The sequence below is a fragment of the Halichondria panicea genome, chromosome 14 (assembly GCF_963675165.1).
Source record: "Halichondria panicea chromosome 14, odHalPani1.1, whole genome shotgun sequence".
Lineage (NCBI taxonomy): Eukaryota > Metazoa > Porifera > Demospongiae > Suberitida > Halichondriidae > Halichondria > Halichondria panicea.
Window position 1 is genome coordinate 4,201,272 of NC_087390.1, and position 18,469 is coordinate 4,219,740.

General features: G+C 39.5%; 2 protein-coding genes across 5 annotated transcripts; one reads left to right on the forward strand and one right to left on the reverse strand.

The window, feature by feature from the left end:
• The first annotated feature begins 1,315 nt into the window (after positions 1 to 1,315).
• LOC135347767 (E3 ubiquitin-protein ligase TRIM71-like) lies at positions 1,316 to 4,322 on the forward strand. Of its 2 annotated transcripts, XM_064545810.1 has the most exons (3): positions 1,316 to 1,400; positions 1,672 to 1,715; positions 2,113 to 4,322. In XM_064545810.1, exon 3 carries the CDS (start codon positions 2,132 to 2,134, stop codon positions 4,166 to 4,168), a length of 2,037 nt encoding a protein of 678 aa, XP_064401880.1. In that variant the 5' UTR covers positions 1,316 to 1,400; positions 1,672 to 1,715; positions 2,113 to 2,131; the 3' UTR covers positions 4,169 to 4,322. The 2 variants fall into 2 exon arrangements, with proteins under 2 accessions (XP_064401880.1, XP_064401879.1); XM_064545809.1 differs by lacking the exon at positions 1,316 to 1,400 and having other exon boundaries at positions 1,627 to 1,715.
• Positions 4,323 to 5,289: 967 nt separating this feature from the next.
• Positions 5,290 to 17,206, reverse strand: LOC135347761 (uncharacterized). 3 transcript variants are annotated; one of them, XM_064545793.1, is made up of 19 exons: positions 17,014 to 17,206; positions 16,467 to 16,565; positions 15,842 to 15,940; positions 15,568 to 15,672; positions 14,971 to 15,069; positions 14,812 to 14,893; positions 14,525 to 14,592; positions 14,315 to 14,413; positions 14,032 to 14,130; positions 12,412 to 12,501; positions 11,966 to 12,014; positions 11,383 to 11,874; positions 11,064 to 11,221; positions 9,192 to 9,356; positions 8,753 to 8,968; positions 8,342 to 8,451; positions 8,002 to 8,207; positions 7,281 to 7,391; positions 5,290 to 5,897 (listed from the first exon to the last, which is right to left on the reverse strand). In XM_064545793.1, the coding sequence occupies exons 1-19, from the start codon at positions 17,116 to 17,118 to the stop codon at positions 5,506 to 5,508; spliced, it is 2,844 nt and encodes a 947-aa protein (XP_064401863.1). In that variant the 5' UTR covers positions 17,119 to 17,206; the 3' UTR covers positions 5,290 to 5,505. The 3 variants fall into 3 exon arrangements, with proteins under 3 accessions (XP_064401863.1, XP_064401862.1, XP_064401864.1); XM_064545792.1 differs by having other exon boundaries at positions 14,525 to 14,623; positions 14,795 to 14,893; XM_064545794.1 differs by lacking the exon at positions 15,842 to 15,940 and having other exon boundaries at positions 14,525 to 14,623; positions 14,795 to 14,893.
• Between the last annotated feature and the right edge of the window lie 1,263 nt (positions 17,207 to 18,469).

Sequence of the window (18,469 nt, forward strand, 5' to 3'; positions counted from 1 at the left end):
TAGGCCCTCTTGTTTCTCGATCCCCTATCCCTTCTTAATTCCTATCCTGTGCTCCCGTCTCCTTAATTTTCTTCCCACTCTTCCATCTCTCGTTTCTCGAAGTTGCTGCTGAACATCTGCATTAGACAACGAATACATAGAATATCTTCCTCATGCACCCCCTGGTATACGTAGCTTTGTTTCAGTGACAGCTACCAGTTTATGTAATCAGGTGACACTGTACATATTAGCATAACTTATTGTCGATCATTTAATCCATGCTAGTTTAGGCAATTAATTATGTTATGTCCACTATCTGATATAGAGGGCCATGAATAAATGTATATGGGTAGATGCGCCATGTTGATAGTATCTTAGTATCTATTTACCCACGGCCACACAATCACCATTTAATAATTATCCATGGACGATATTAAATCTTTGCTGCACTGTCCTAGCATGCATGTGCATATAATCTTCCTCATGCACTGATCAACAGATTCTAACGAGTGAGTGTTTCAGTACGTACCACAGTGTTATGTCTTGCGGCAGCACTCCTGCTTGCAGCGATCCTGTTTTGCTCAAAAAAGAGTTAATGTACCGTATTGAGGGTTTTATTAGCAGTGAGCGTGGTGATTTTCGAAATTTGTTTTTGTTGATTATGCATGAATTACTAATAAATTACTACATGTATTAATAACAGACTTACACCTTATTGCACGAGAGCACCAAATTGTATATCCGCTAATTGTGGCGAAAATATAATTTGGCCGCCCCTGAAATTAACATTTTAGGTTTAAAGAGACACTAGTCTGTACTTAGAAGTATAGTAGTCTGGCAAGAGATAAAGTATTTATAATTATACAGTATTACTAGAATGTTTTGCGAGCATCACGCAAACATAATTATGCAAACTTTGCGAGGGTTGATCAATTCGCAACAATAAAACTAAAACCCGGCCTCGGCGTTAATTTGAGGTTTAAGTGAGTCTTCAGCCTCGAGTCAAAACCGCATGTACATCTAGGCCAACGTCAGGTTCCAGCTTTTTAGCGTCTTTGCTTTTATTCGACAACGAAGCTTTAACATAAAAATCTGCCAAATTTAAAACTACTACCTTGTTGTGTTGAGGCTATCCACGGTATAAACACATGCAGTGCTATATATCGCCTCAGTATACACAGAGACAGACAGACAGACAGACTGACCAACTACTTAACCTGGGGCGCCGCGGTGCGCCTCGGGTTAATAAGTACTGGTAAATACACACAATCCTTACCAGAATGCAATAGTTAGATCGAAAAGGGTCAAATTTTCTGCTGATTTGGCTCATACGCAAAGGTTTTTATCACCCACAAATATTCAGTAACCCAAGTTCGAACCTGGACCTCTGGCCTATATGAGCGAAGCATGACTGCACACACGTAAATTATAATTATAAGTATACTTGGTCACAAAACTTTCCCATACTAAAAAATGATTGCGTGAACGTAACTGGCGAAGTGATCAATAATTAATTAATTAATTTTGTCTAGCACGCACATTATGACTGCATGTGACTGGATAATGAGTGTGGCATTGTCCAGTATACACAATGTGAAAACCATATATGAAAAAAGCCAGGGCCATACATGCACCATGCTATTGTCACATGATTTCTCATGATTGGCAAATTTACAGTTTTCATACATGCAGCTTAATTATTGTGTTTGTGTGCCGACGCAGGATTCTTTGCCAAGGTGGGTTGATTAAATAATTATCATTCATGGCTATAGATAATTATGTGTAAATAATTATATTTATGTGGCCGTGCGTGCGCAGCAGGGGTAGAGTGTTTAGTGTGTGAGTGTGCATAAAAATGAGCTGTTTGAGCGAACTAGACACTTGTATATGGACTGCTTTAACTACTAAGGAGACGGTGGTTGAAAAATAATAGGCTACTAGACTAGCTGCTAGTTAAAACGTGTAGGCGATCTTCGAAGGCGACATAATCATTGCTTTCTAGATTCACAATAATTCCCCATAATACAGTGTGGTCAAAAGTTATAATCTGTTTGCCGCAGTTCCCGCGATGAAGATCAACGCACAGCGTGAATGCTCTATGAATATCTTGTTATTATCTTCTGTCATTTACAGATTGAATAAAGTCGAAAAAATGTCTCATATTGAATGCTCTGTATGTAACAAAACCTTTCAAGAGCCAAAACTTCTTCCGTGCTTCCACACTTTCTGTAAAGTACCCTGCCTCGAGAGACTAGTCGTCCAGGATTGTCGAGGACAGTCCCTTGCTTGCCCTGTCTGTCAACACCTTGTCCCCTTGCCAAACAGTGGAGTCGCTGGGCTGCAGCCCAACTTATATGCTGAGAGTCTTCTAAAAGACCAGCTACATCTATTAGTGAGCAAGAAGAGCAAAAAACGCGACTGTGAAAACTGCCAAAAGGTTGCAGCAACGAAGTACTGCCAGCAATGCAAGAAATTTATGTGTGACAAGTGCATACAAATGCATCAGATGTGGGGAGATTTCAGTGACCACAAGCTGGCAGATGCAGACGATACAAAAATTGATCAACAAGTAAATAATTGCAAAGAACACCGAGAAATTGAGGCCGAATATTTCTGTGAGACCTGTTCTGACTTGGTTTGTACCAAATGCACAAATGATATGCACAAAGGCCACAAACATAACCTTATTAGTTCAGTTTATCCCAAGCACAAATTAGAACTAATTTCTAGCCTTAAGCCACTCCAAGAAGGCTTACACATTGTCCAGGAAGCCTTGGTTGCTTCAGATGATATGGTCAAAGCAATTAACGACCAAAAAACAACTATCGAAACAGATATCAATAAAGAAATTGATCATCTAAAACATGTCTTACACCAGCGAGGAGTTGAGCTGTTAGCAAGTGTAAAGTCATATGCTGAGCAGAAGTTGCAGAAGATCGCTATACACAAAGATACAATCAAAATGACACAAGAAAAGATGAGCAGATGTTTAGAGTATACTGAGGCTGCTCTTAAGGTTGGAACAGAGGGTGAAGTATTGAGAATGAAGGCATCTACACTCAAAGGAATTGAGGAGATCACTGCAGAATTTGAACCGAACGCTACAAAGTTAAGCGCTGAAGCTGATCTACAGTGGTATCCAAACAATCAAGTTACTCAGGCTTGTCGAGAATTTGGAACTGTATTTTGCAACTCTATTGATGGCGAAGAAATCTACGATGATTTGGATTTCGAAATATCTTCCAATTCCGCTTACCAGGCAATGTCAAGAGGCAGTATAAAGAAACCAAGCCTCCCAACACCAGCTAGTGAGAAGCAAATTGTTAATGAAATGCCTCATTACAGTGCTGTTATCCCTTCACTTGAGACATTTCGTAAACCAGTAAAAGTAATAAGTGACCTGAGTGGGCCATTTGGAGTCACAAGCAACAGTCGAAGACAGTTGATTGTCACCGACAGTAGCAAAAATCAAGTTCTGATTATGACTGCAGATGGTCAGAAAATTGCGAGTTTTGGTAAACAAGGTTCAAAGAAATGCCAGTTTAAACATCCTTGTGGATTGACTGTCGATCAAGATGACAATATATACGTTGTTGATACTAACAATCATCGTATACAGAAATTCTCCCCTGAAGGGAAATTTCTTGGCGCTGTTGGGAGCCCAGGAAATAACAAACTTCAATTTTCCTACCCAATTGGAATCTGTTTTAACGATACCACACGTCATCTCTATGTGTGCGATCAGGCAAATAATCGAATTCAGGTCCTCAGTACAAATATGACGTTTGTTAGCAGTTTTGGTAGTCAAGGCAATGGTGATGGAGAGCTCATTTATCCGAAGAATGCTGCATTTGATAGCTCCAACTTTTTGTATGTGACAGATTGCGGTAACAATCGAGTGCAAGTCTTCACAGCTGATGGGCAATATATACAATCGTTTAATGGCAAAGCAAGTGGTAAAGAGCTTGAAAAACCGTTTGCAATTACAGTTGATAGCAGCAACACCATATACGTTAGCGAATTGAAAAGACATTGTATCACTAAGTACACAGCACAAGGGAAGTATGTTTCATCTTTTGGAAGAAACGGAACCGAAGAGGGTCTATTTAAGGACATTGGATGTTTGTATGCATACCATAGTGCGATTATTGCGTCAGACACTTCAAACAATAGGTTACAGATTTTTTAATTATCGGTGTGTTGTCAAACAATAGATTACAATTATTGGTGTGTTGGTGTGGTAGATTTTTGTTTGTTATTGTCATTGTCATTGAGCCCTGTTTTGTGCTCTTTAGGTTGATTTTGTAGATCGTAATCTTGGCTATAATTATTATACATCATTAGCTATACCACCTTATACGTAGCTAGGTTAGTATAATTTTATGGCTTTAATATATTGGTGGTGAGAAATAATATAATAATGAGAAATTTGAAGAGCATAACCATATCCTTTTTCGAGCAGTACGTGGCTTAATAAGCATAATTATAATCTACCATGCAACCCTACAATCATCGTAAAAAGCAGCGCCGCAGTATGGGAATCACAATATAATTTATAACTATGGCTTTATAATGTAAATTAGACATTAAAGGCATAACACTACGTGTACGCACATTCTGTTAAGACACAATCATTATGCTTCTGATCATGATAATTATAATTATAATATGCACGTTAATATATAAAAATGACATAATTATTATTTGACGCCCTGCTTTGCAGTATCACCAATTGTGTTGGTGAGCACGCGAAATATCAAACCGCTCAATTATCGATCACTTACTCTATAGCTAGAACGAAAAACAAAGCAGCATAGTATACATGTGCATATACACACAGTTGTAGAACATTCTATAGATGTTTTTGTTGACCTGTTTATATTGGTATAAAGCTATAGGGATTATTGATACGCTAGACAAGACAGCTAGGATAGGCAACGAAAAACTATAATACTGTTTTAGACAGGTTTGCTTAACCAAGTTTTTTGGTATAGAGCTATAAGGATTATTAGACAAGACAACTTATACCAATGGAAATCCCCCATGCATGCACCCCCACCCCCCAAATGAATTCCTGCATGGTGACTGTTAATTACAGAATGGTACATTGAGCATGAACAGTTTTTCTGCCAGGAAACTTATAATAGAGCTCAATCTAGCTAAACAAACAACAGGCAGCCGTAAGTACGTGCATGCAGCATGCAATCACACAACAAACAGGAAATTAAATTCATTAATGTTCAGTCGCAAAGGACTTTCAATACCATCTCAAGGATTTGCATGCATATGACAATATACTTTGTTTGCAGCTTAAGGTATCATTAAACAAGATAATTATAGAGGATGATAAAAAGATTCATGTGACCATGTTATTAGCTTGTTACTGGGTGATGTCAATAATTATGGGCTGTAATTGTTTTGAGATAAAAAGATAAATAATACACAACATTATGGCCTAACTTCAATTATTTGAAAAACTAACAAAAAATAGGCAATGTCACTGTCACAATGATGCCACTGTAATACTTAAAGTGACGAAATGGGAACTTGATTGAGTATGGTAGGGGCAAGTTTGCATATATCAGCTGCTAGTTTGATGTCAGGTGTGGTCTGTCCTAAAGCTGCTTCAGCAAGTCTCCTGTAACTACCACAAGCACTGTAAGCTTCCTTATTTAGCCACACTTCCAACATTTTATAAGCTTTCATTCCATAGTTCATTAATTCAACATTAGTCTTGATGCTGTTTCTCTCTTGCTCAGTGAGTCCCAGTGCAATAGAGAAGCTTAACCAATCGGGAATCAGCCGTGAGATGTCAATGAGATGAGCACTGGAACAGGGTTGGTTCAGCTGGTTAGGATGAACTCCCACCGTCTTTGCTATCCCGTTCACACTAGGACACTGCGTCGGTTTTATTGGACCTGTGACATATATTTGTACCATAATAATGATTAACATGGTTAATAATAGCATTCTTAACTTTGTTACAGAAACAACTATTATAATAGAGGACCGAAATGCTAAGCTCTCAACGTGAAATGCTTTAGAGCATGTCTCGTAACTAGAGGAATGAGTAACTAGTCTACATGTCAATGGTTATATAGGGCAATAATAACCTAGAAAGACGAAAGAAAGGTGTTACACTCACGGTCAAGGCAAGGCTTTCACATTTACCGGGATTAAGATCATAGTGGAGGCTAGATGGGTGTGCCCGTCCCCAGTCATAAAAGGGGGGAACGGGTTTCAAGTATTTGTTCTACTGCAGAAAATTATGTAGCACCAATCATAATTATTGCAGAGTGCTTACGAAATGCATTTCAGCACCAATAGTTGTTGGCTTCTCAGCCCCTCCCGCAGCAAGCTGAGCTCTGCGGTTACAGTCGCAGCCAAAATTAACGCTATTCATAGTTAGTACGCAATGCAGAGAAATGCTTGATGCGCTTAAAACCCGTACCCCTCTTTTATAGCTGAGGACGGGCTAACGCGCCCATCTAAGCAGAGTTAACAAAAAAGCCTTCATTACACAAGCCTTCACTATACTGACTCCATAATTATAGAGTCATAATGAAGGTTAAGTGGTTTTAGTGCATATTATACGTATTAAAGCAACATACATGTAAGTAGCTACGTGAATACTACTACATGTATAAGGGCCGCCCATACACCTCGACCGCATGGAAGTGATACTCTAGTTTCATACTATACAGAGGTTAAGCTATTATAATGAAAGTACCGCGGATGCTGATGCTTCGGTGGAGGTACCAAAGCTATACGACATGAAGCTACTAAATCTACACGTAGCTATATTAATTGGTGCAAAAAGTGAGAAATGATCGACCATTACCGTAGCTAAAAAGAATCCCAAAAAGTCAAACCCATTGGCTGCTGCATGAAAAGGCTAAGTGCAGCTTTGCAGCTCTTTTCTCACTCTTGCAGCTACCAATACGATGTAGCTAGCGTTCTAGTGCAGAGCTAACTACAAGTAGAGTAGCACACTCGATAGAAAGTTTTAATGCGCACTGTTTTGAAAAGGCTGCGCAATGGCGATCCAATTGCAAATTCACAAATTGCAATCCAAAAAAAACGAGGCTAGAAGTCTATAGAACTCTAGCTTGAAGTTCATTTATCATTGAGCAGTTGTAACAGTCAACAAACAGACCGACAAACACTCCCGTATACCTCGCTGCGCATGCACACCCGCGGCATAATTATTGAGCCACCATATAATTATGTTGACTTTACCATGCAGACGTACGAATTGCATATCCTTCAATAATAGCAACTTTCTGGTTTCGTGAACTCACTTTGAACTTCATTGAGGGCATGGATGCTTATAAGGAGACCAATGAACTCTTTCATTAATGTGGTTCCACTTTCAATCAGGTCCTCCAAAGCACGAGACTGCTCATATTGATCTGTAATACAAATGATACATACATGTACATGTGATTATAGAAACTTTATAATAATGAAAGCACCGCAGGTGCTGATGCCTCGATGGAGGTGTCAAGCTACTATTAGCAATAGCTTTATACACTGCGACACACATTATATCATGATCATTGAACCTTTTTGCATAAATTTTGCTGCATGAAGGCAGAATTCAGAATAACAGAAAAACTCAAAGAGTGGGTAATGATCGACCATGATTGTTGTTAAAAACGATCAATGCCAAAGTCCAAGTCTAAAATGAATACCAGGCTGCATCAGCAGAGCCTTGCAGCTCTCTTCTCACTCTTGCAGTAATGAACGTACGTAGGTTTGTTGGAAATGTGAAGGGTATGTACTAGCTGCATGTACAGTGGAACCCATAACGAATTCTCCCACGAGAAGATCATCTAGCAAATACGGCCGAGGCAAGGCTTTCACATGCACTGGGACTATAAATATATTGTCATGTCAACATACAACGTATAGCATGGTGGCTGTACTATACATGTAGCAAATCAAAATCCAAGAGAATGTGGCCAGAAGCCTAGTGCTTGTTGCATTACAACCATTGAGTAGTTATACAGCTTAACTTACTTTGACAGTGTTTGAGTTTAGCTTTAGCCACCTGACAGAGTTGGTGAGACAAAGCATCCATTTTGGCCAGACTGTCCTCCATATTGCATCGTATGGTCTCAATACTGCACCTAGCAACCATCTCCTGGGACACTCTCAGCACCTCCTGCACTTCTCTGTTGATGGCCTCTGTATGACGACTGAGAACTTCTAGTGAGAATGACGTGCTGCAGGAATTACATAATTTTTTATTATAAGCAAAGTTATTTACAAATTGCTCAACAAACAACCTAGAGGAAAAGAACACACATTACAACCTAACGAACACATAATTATTTGATGTACTGCACTGCACTATCACCTTATGGCACTGGTCAACGACTCCATAAGAGAAGCAAATGTGTGTACTGACACACCCAGCTGTTTACTATGAACCTGACAGGCAATCCTTCTGAGTTGACTGGTGGTATCCTGGGAAAAAGTGTATGATACAGTGTATATATGTCAATACCTTCGACAATGGTATTTCAAGTTAAACATAATATGTAGTATTAAACATACTCTCACGGGCACTTAGATATTAATTACTACTTTTGTTTGTTTTTCAAACTTGAAGGCATGGTATATTCACGTATGGGTGTCTCTTTTCGCCTGTGACCATCAGTGAATAAACCACAACACACAAAAATCACGGCATGCAGACAGATTTAAAATCATTGTTACAGTGTATAATGATCGCTAAAAGAACCTAAGTACATGTACATGTACATACCTGCAGAGAGGAGGGGTCAACGTGTTTAATAGGTGGATGCAGTGTGATGTTGACTTTCACCTCAACATCAAAGCCAAAACAAGACATCGAGCATCGAGAACTCTTTATGGGTGGTATGGCTGGGTAAAACGAGCAAACAATTTTGGGTGGGTAGTTGTGCAGTTCTTCTGGTCTGAAATTGTCAGTGTCAGGGATGTCTACTTCACGCTTTGCGATCTGCAAAAGAATTCATCAGTTTATTTATCAATTTATTCCAACTATGCTAGCTTTACGCAAACAGAGGTAGCTATTCTGAACCTAAATCCATGCCTATAGCCATTCGATTTGAACACCTGAGAAGCACATGACAGTCAATTATCTTCTCGGGCATACATATTTTCAGCTACTCGTGAAATTAAACATTTCTCATTCAGCTAATGGTTACTAAGCGAGTGAGTACCGTTTCCTTGTCGGTGTTGACCTCCCACCCTGGTATCTCGCCCACCTCCAGTCTGACACACTGCTCCTTTAGACACAGGGAGTCCCACACTGTATGGTCTATGGGGTGGGGGGATACCTGAGGATACTGGTGGGGTATCACCTCCCGGTCAAAGTGCTCAAGAAACTGTGTGTGCGGATGGGGGGGGGGGGGTGACTTGCGTGTTTTTGTAGTCACTTAGGCAATAGAATTGTACATGTATGTCATAATGCCTTTTTACTGCGTGCACAAATTGTTTTATATAATTCGCAGCTAGCACAAACATTCTTGTAGTCTGCAGATAATACCATATAAGGACATGCATACAAATGTCATGCGCGATCTGCATATAGGGGGATTCAATTTCTAAGCAATTAAACGTCTACTAATCTTTGTGTACTAGCTAGGTTAGATAAAAACACTACCGTAGTTAACCGTGACGACATGCACTATATGTGTGACGACTACATACTGTAAGTACTACATGCATGTACATGTACATGTCATGTAGTTAAAAGCACTCACGGAAATTATTAGCCGAAGTTCCGCGAAGCCAATAATTTCCGCCAAGTACGAACGTGATTGGTGCACATTAACTGGTTTGTAGTTGGTTGCTACTGATTTAGCCTCGATCCCAGCCCCTCTCACGGCCTTCTCAATTGAGAGCGGCCTGGAATTGAGGCTACTACTGATTAGGCAGCAGCTTTTGCAGCTACTTTCTCACTCTTGCAGCTACCAATTAGCTAACGCTCTAGTTAGAGTTACATGGGTACCGTCGATCATGATCATTCTGCATTTCCTTGATATCCCTATACAAGACGCGTGCATATACTACATGTGTAATTTAGCAGCAGCTTTTGCAGCAGCATTTTCTCACTCTTGCAGCTACCAATAGCTAGCGCTCCAGTTAGAGTTACATGTACATTGTACTGCTAAGTAGAACAGCAACTTTCTAAACAGATTTTGCCACCTCACAGATTCTGGAGATAAATGTACCTACATGTAGCTAGCTGGCTTGCAACAATAGCTAAAACTCTTCTACACACCAGAATAATTAATGGCTGCATAATATTATAGCCAAGACACTCTGGTAAAATGAAATTCGTAAGCTATTCTCGTTTCTTGGGGAGACTTCAGTGGCGTTTATCCAACCACTGGGCGCAATATTAACTCAACCACCGTGCTAAAATACCCAGTTTGTGGGTGTCATAATTTTTTACATGATGTGGTTGCCACAGTTGCACTATAATTATGGCATGCATGTATAATTATTAATTAGTCTCATAAATCAGCCGCCCTTCCTAGGGAGAGACCATCTGAGCACTAGTCTGTACTTTTTTGGCTAGGTCAGAATTCCGACCTGACCAATCAAATAAAAAATTTATACAATTAGAGAATGACAAGAAGCGTATGCAGTGGGATGCATTTATCTAGCGCTAGTCAGTTTTACTGTTGGAGCTATTAATAATACTACATGTTAGTCGAGTTGACTGCACTAGGCCTGCGCAACACTATTCTTGTTCCTTCAGCAACATTCTTGAGCAAGCCAAACAAAAATTCACAGCTGCATCCTAGTCAAGCGTTCGCGGTTCACCTTTGCATGCGTTGCACAATAATTACGTTTATGACACTGGCGTAATGTCAATTAACATTCTATTGTAGAATAACTTCAGACTAAAGTATTCAGACAATCTCTCCCCTAGGAAGGGCGTGTGATTCATGAGACTATAATTATGTATATATATGGGCTTTTTTCATAGAGTACATTAATTGTGACAGGCAATCTCTTATTCTGTGCAACGTAAGTCCACAATGTACGTTTATAAATTACAAACAATTTAGTTCAACACACACCTTTGTATAGAGCCTGCCGTAGAGACTGACAACAACCAATACCATTCTGTCGTAGAGAGAGAGGGCGGGAGAGCGGTAAATCCTGACAGAGTACTTGTTAGCAGTTGGGGGGTGGGGGCTAACTGGGGATGATGGATTAGAGATCGAAGGAGTTGGTTCTGTGGTGAAAATGTTCAGGGCTCAGTTCAGAGAAAAACCTCGCTTCGTACAACCAAATTACACGAATAAGATAGTTGATAGTATAATGTTCCGGAAACACACAGAAAATGTGGACAAATAATTATATGAATCCATAATTATCGATACCTAATTAACTTACTGCTAAAAAATCTTTTCAGTTTCCGCCCTATCTTGAAGAAACCAGACGAAGCGTTAGTAGTGAGTCGTCCTTCGTTGCCTCCTGCAGTGAACTCTGACTTTGACTCTCGATGTACTTCCTCAAAACAATACTTCCCCATCATGTCTGGTGCTGAAAGTGCCTTGAGGAAGCAAAGACTATCAGCTTCTTCTTGTGTCTTCACACTCGCATGATGGTCCATTATCAGAGCCACTTCACCAGAATGATTAGTTTCGACAAGATAAGACGGACTGGCTGATTGCATTCCGCGAGGTAATTTAAACACATCATTCTGTGCAAAGCTGGGCCTCACTTTGACACTCACAGTAGCTCCAGGTGCCACAGTGTTTGGAGGGACAGTAACCTCAATACCATTAGTAAAATCAGTATGACCACCTTCAGAAGTGAAGTCTGTCTTCAGAGCTTCATCATAAAAAGTCACACGAGGATATGAGGAACTCTTCATCAATGGATCTGTATTATTATGTACTACATTCAAGACACGAACTACATGTATAATTACTCTGCTGTATACATGTTTTCACAGAATAATTATATTCCTTACAGTTATTGCTGACTTTTGGAGGCGGTGGCACTGAAACTGGAGAGGCATTCTACAAAGAGAAGCACGAATACACCAATTAACATACAGTGTTACTGTGGCACTAATAGGCAGACTATAGACTATAGGTACAAATGTGTGCTTGGACAGAATGCCATATGCACTTACAGCAAGTCATAATTACACCATAATTAAGTTAGACCACTCCTACTTTTGTCCACCGCCCACATATGCACTGAGTTCACTGAGTTACTGCATAATAATGCCATTTTGAAATTTTTACGTGTATGCTAAGTGCAATTATTGATCAATTTTAATGTATCGCCTGCTTCCTTTTTTGAATTGTGGACGAAAAGTAAGTTAGAGTGGCCTAATTATCGTATAATTTATACGTACGTATTATGTACATACATTATGTACATCTGTATGTGCATTGCGTTGCTCCTTACACTTGGACGATTTTCACACGCTTTCATGAGCTCCCACGCTAGAAGAGTATGGCCAACTCTCAGTGCCAAAGAGTGAGCCGTGTATCCTTCCTGCATGTATGTTGGTACATCGATCATCATAAACATGCATGCATGAATCTTAAATCAAAGGTAGCTAGCATAATTGGAAAAGCGCTTCAATTCGAGTATAAAAAGCCTGCAGTTGAGCATGCGCTTAAAATAAAGACACGCTTATAGTCGAGTAAGCGCTAATAATCCAGTTTCTACGGTATGCTAGGACTTACATTGTGCTAGCTAGGCTGAAGCATAATAAATAAATTTTAGTATAGATATGTATGTTGTACGAGTCTGACAAAGCCAACAGCGACACTAGGGGTAGGGCCAAGCGTTTTGCTACTCTGAAAGCAGAGATCTGGAAAGACCGATTTTGACCAATACTAATATTTTATAGATCTACGCATCCGTATAATATTCAAATCTCACTCTCTACTCTCTAGCAAGTCTACTCTTCTTCTTTCTCCTAAAATTCTACTTAAAAACAACTCAGCGTGAGGCTTTTCTCTTACAAGCATGCTTACAATGATATATTATTAGCAGTGACTGTAGTGACTGTGTGCACAAGATCAAAGAGATTTCTATACAAAAATACCCCCACATTCCGTCATTACCACAAATTGTCAGTGTTGTGCAACAGACAAATTATAGTGTACTTCCGATTCTCCGAAGTATTCTAGTAATATGGTATGATACCGTATTACTGTAGCATCGAATTTCGAAAACAAAAACATAATTATACCAGCTAGTGCAAACTTAGAACGCAAAGTGCATGTTCAAATTCGCGAAGGTTTTCATTGACAAAATATTTAGAGTATAGTTAATCAAAAGTGCATGCTTATTCAATGCTTCAGGATACCACATGAAGTTGTTTGATAGTTCTGCACGTGATGTTGTCATACCTCCTCAGGGCTCAAACCATGCCTAGTGAAACCATAGATACAGTAGAAGGGGATTGACAACGGAAGTGGTTCACGTGATGTTTTACAATAAAGTCTATGTAGAGCTCAGAAGCAATCCGTGTTTCGCTTTCTACCCCGGGTAAGTTTACCGGGAAACTTATTGAGTCTAATCATAGTCTATGCATGTGTCTCAAAGACCCCTCTAACACTTAAACAAATGCCCCCTGATGGTGAGTATCATTTGGAAACAAAGAAAATACAATCGTGATTGTCATGAAGTAGCTAGTCTAACACAGAGCGATTTTTCATGCTTATGTTAGTTTAGCTACTATGATATAGCTAAGGTTGTGTCACTAAGTAGTATGCTGTGTCCCAAATGGCCACAAGTATTTGATAAAGTTGATGTTTAGCAGCAAAAGTGCTCGTGGGCTTTTTACAGACAGTAAAAACAATTCTCATGAATTATTCCTGTTTAGACCCCACGTTGGAAGTAAGCCTCGATTAAAACCGCGGGGAAACACGGATGGTACTTCGAGGGTACCTCGTTTCCAATCCCTCTCTACTCATGCAATCTATGGTGAAACCCACAGAATGTTGGCATGCAGCATGGAGGGTATGACTGTCATGAAAACAATATTATGTAATGACTATTAATTGCACGAACATTATTTGTGTGGTCAAGATTAGCTCCAATAGACAACAGGAATCTGGCAACAACGATATGGCCCTGGACAGATGCAATTAACAAGGCACTGTTCCCCTCCTGCAAAGAAACAGTAATAATGACCACCATTGAAAACTAATTACATTGCTTAAATTATGGCTATAATTATAACAGGGCACAAATTACCTGCTTAAATCAAACCGCTTTTAAATTACAGTTTGTGACAATGATTGTAGGATATGGACTAGAACTACATGTATACATCATGAAAACAATATCATACCTTGTCCACGAGCTCCAGACTCGCTCCCCACGAGACTAATTCTCTGATTACCTCCACATTACCAATGATAGCAGCTTCCATTAGTGCAGAAAGTCCAAGCTACATGTAAAAATAACCGCACTTATAATGACACAGTGCATGCATGTAGCTTATATCTAGCAATGCCATATCAAGTGCATTAGAATAATAGGTACATGTACCAAGACTCACATGATTCACATTATCCACTGACGCAGAAGATGATAGGAGTGTCAGTACAATTGCTACTGATCCATTTCTGGCGGCTATTATCAATGCAGTGTTCCCTTTCTGCATGTGAGGAGACACAATATTAACTACTGTCAGTGTTACTGTAATATAATTATGTGCGTATCATACTTCATCTGTGTGTTAGGGCCGGTTCATACAGAATAGCATGGTCAGTATGTGCATGTACATGTTGTAAACTTGTATAAAATCTTTTTGTTGCACTGCACTCACATAGTTTGCCTGATCAACAAGAGCACCTGAACTGATCAGATCTGCCACAGCCATTGGGTATCCAGCTACAGAAGCTATGATGAGAGCTGTATTTCCACCCTACATGGATACCATATTATTATGAGCAACTCAACCAAAACACACATAAAAATTAATACTTGTGAGACTAGACGTACATTGTCTTGCATATTCACAGTTGCTCCATGTGACAGTAACTTTTGAACAATGTCTTTTCGACCGGTTGTGCTTGCCACCATCAGAGCAGTCTGTCCTTCCTGAATACAATGAACCAGTAATGGGTATCAAATCATAATACCATCGCAATACGAAGATTTGCACCAACGACAACAATTACCCGCTATATGGTACATAACTTGTTTGCTATACCGTATAGCGGGTAATTTTCAGGGGGCAAAACATTCGTGGTTGAGCAATATTGAGTCACTTTTTCGTGGTTGCTGCTTGCACTGCAGGTAAAGGTAGGCAAGGTCGCTTCATTCGTGGGTACAATATTCATGGTACAGTCAAGGGTGTATGAAGAGAAGAGGGCATGCAACTACAATCTATCCTATTACAAATGGGCGGGGGTTTATGTCTAAAATAGTAAAGAATGATTAACTCATCAATAATACGACGCATACACAGTATACATTGTGAGTTGCATGCCCTCTTCTCTTCATACACCCTTGGTACAGTGTTTAACCATGAAAACCACGAGTGTTAAATTAATATTTCTCCATAAAAATTACGAGCTATACGGTACTTGTACTTACACTATTGATTTGGTTCACATCGACTTTGGACTTTGCTGCTAGAATCTCCTTTATCACTGTCAACCGACCTTCTCTCACTGCAAGAATTAGCGCTGTATCCCTCTTCTAAGGAGAAGGAAGGAATGATTGCAACAACAGCTAGTACAACGTCAGCATTCTGATGGATTTGTCTTTTGCATAGAAATTGTACGATAATGGATAATGCATAGATTTGTCACAGACTTTTCTCGGTCAAAGGTTCCACTGTATGAATATACTATGTTGCTCTACCTACCTGGTCACATAGGCCAAGCTTTGCACCACTCGATAGCAGTAATTTAACAGCATTGGCTTTGCCCTTGTGACTAGCAACCATCAATGCAGTGCGTCCAATCTGAGCATAAAGTAGTGCATAAATTTCAATGTTTTCAAGCACTTAGTGTTTTAACACCTTGAAGGTGATGGCATAAATAGCATTATAGTGATACGACTGATTGCATGTGTGATGGTTCCATTACAAGGCTGCTGTTTAAAGTTAAACATTCCACTTAAAGATGATATTGTTGTTGGATTACCCAATACAAGGAGACGGGGGAGGGGGTTCTCCCTACTTAAGGCACATCAACATTGTTGGCAGCTACTAAGGGCATTGTCAAGCGAGAATTAATGTGAATTGATCATGCACACACTTCAGGGTTTACAAATTAAAGTCTTGAAGCTATATGCAATACTAGAGGAGGTCCGACATGCGTGCAAGAATCACTACAAGTTCAGTGCATTTGGCCAGGATGGTATCACGTGACCGCAATGACATTAATGCACTGAACTTGTAGTGATTCGTGCACATATGTCGGACCTCCTCTGTGAAAAATACCGACAAGCACTAACTTAAATATGGTTAATTCTATAAATTAACATACGCAATTGCATCTGTCAATTTCTGCTCCAGATGCTATCAGCTCCTTCATGACATCTTTGTGACCCTCTCTGGCAGCTATTATCAGAGCAGTGTCCTTGTTCTGTGAGGGAATCATGGTAAATTAAATGGATATCCTATCCGATGGCCTTGAGACCAGGCCGTTCGTTGTCTGAAAGAACCCCTGGTCAAGTTCCAATGTAGAACTCGTCAGGAATTTCTTGGACCGATAATTGCCCACAACAACCATACTTATCCGTGAGTATAATTATGATGCTTACAGTAACATACAGCTAGCTATGTTGTTTGTTGTGTTTGCAGTTACCACAGTCATGTTCACAACTACTCAAGCCTGGTCTCGATCGAGGCTACCTATCCAAGTGCTGCCGGATTTACCATTGGCTAAGTCAGTAGGCCTAGCTACATGTACGTGTAGATATATACCGCTAATATTCTGATCATGAACTGTAATAGGATAATGATGTCTACTTATCTAGTTAGCTATTACATTATAAATTTTAGTACACAATAATTAGTTTTACTGAACTCACTCTGCTGTAATGAGAGTTTATGTCAAACCCTTGGCTTTGCTTGATGAATCTCTTCAAAGCTTTCTTGTCGCCCACTCTGGCTGCATTAAAGAACTGACTAGCCATTTCTCATCTAAGCGTGGCTAGAAAGTTTTGTTTACATGTTAAAAATAACTACTACTGTAGGTACAAATTTGCTTGGCTTATGACATGAAAATTAATGTAATGTAATGATCGGCACATAAGAAAGCTAGGTTTGTGTATTCAATTTTTTTTTCTTTATATATACATGTAAACAATATATGCATTGTATTGCATACAGGGAAGGACAGAAAATAGCTTATTATAGCTAATGGTAATGTGAACCTAAAAACTGAAAAACAAGACATGACAGCACAATAAAAATTATTAAAAAACAGAAACATAGACAACAAAAGCAAATAAAGACCTCTTTGTGAGATCCGAAGTGGGCGGCATAGGCCAGAGAGTCTTGTGTTTGTATTGATGTACACTACATACATAATAATTGTGAGAAGCACTAGGGTAGAGAAGTAGCTAGATCTACACAGTACAGTACATGTAGCTGGAGATGTTTGTGTAATGATATCAATCATTTTTGTGGCGGATCGTAATGAAGCTGAGTTTAGAGCAAAACCGCTTGAGTGGATAGCAACTGGAGCTATAGTCTTAATCGACCAACCATCACAGTACAGTACATGTAGCTGGAGATGTTTGTGTAATGATCATTTTTGTGGCGGATCGTAATGAAGCTGAGTTTAGAGCAAAACCGCTTGAGTGGATAGCAACTGGAGCTAGTCTTAATCAACCAACCATCACCACTAGCACTATACCACTACCACTATATATATGCACTACCACCGTTGATTTCAATTGAACCTACCCCAATTATAGCCTCGCTTCGATCGCTCGGAATAATGAATTCGTGGTTCAAAGGTCATTTGAATCAGCTACATGTGTATAACCTTAATTAATAATTTGCATAATAAAATATTTATTATTGCCCCCCCCCCTCAAAGGAGAGCCCTGTATGCATGCATGCATGCATGGGGGCCCAGGGATATAATATCGATTGAAGTAGGGTATAATATTGGCCATAAAAGACGCAAACAATTATAACCATGCATGCATGGGTTGATGTAGTCTCATTCTTCAATTGGGAAGACCTCATCACTGCATGAGAGGTGCGGCTGATTCATGAGACTGGGTAATTGGTGATGGTCATTGATCGATAATTATTATGGCATGGTTCAAGTGAGGTCCATGCAGCACTAGATATATATATACTTCTTAATTGTTTTTGAACTTCATAATTATAATTATTATAACAGAGTTATATCATTGTAGTCATGCTGTACAATCATAGTTCTATCTATGGTACAATGTAGAAGACTATAGCACACACACATGTATGCAATCATCAGTTGTCTCTAAAATAACACTAGGTCGATGCAGTCTT

Bases quoted from the DNA above. Each gene is read 5' to 3' on its own strand.
- LOC135347761 (XM_064545792.1), bottom strand. From the start codon at position 17,118: ATGGCTAGTCAGTTCTTTAATGCAGCCAGAGTGGGCGACAAGAAAGCT. The intron at 15,070-15,567 runs GTAAGTACAAGT...CATTGTATTCAG, and splicing joins ATGTGAACCAAATCAATAGT to GAAGGACAGACTGCTCTGAT. The intron at 14,131-14,314 runs GTATGATATTGT...GTTTCTTTGCAG, and splicing joins GTCTGGAGCTCGTGGACAAG to GAGGGGAACAGTGCCTTGTT.
- LOC135347767 (XM_064545809.1), top strand. From the start codon at position 1,666: ATGCAGCTTAATTATTGTGTTTGTGTGCCGACGCAGGATTCTTTGCCA. The intron at 1,716-2,112 runs GTGGGTTGATTA...TGTCATTTACAG, and splicing joins ACGCAGGATTCTTTGCCAAG to ATTGAATAAAGTCGAAAAAA.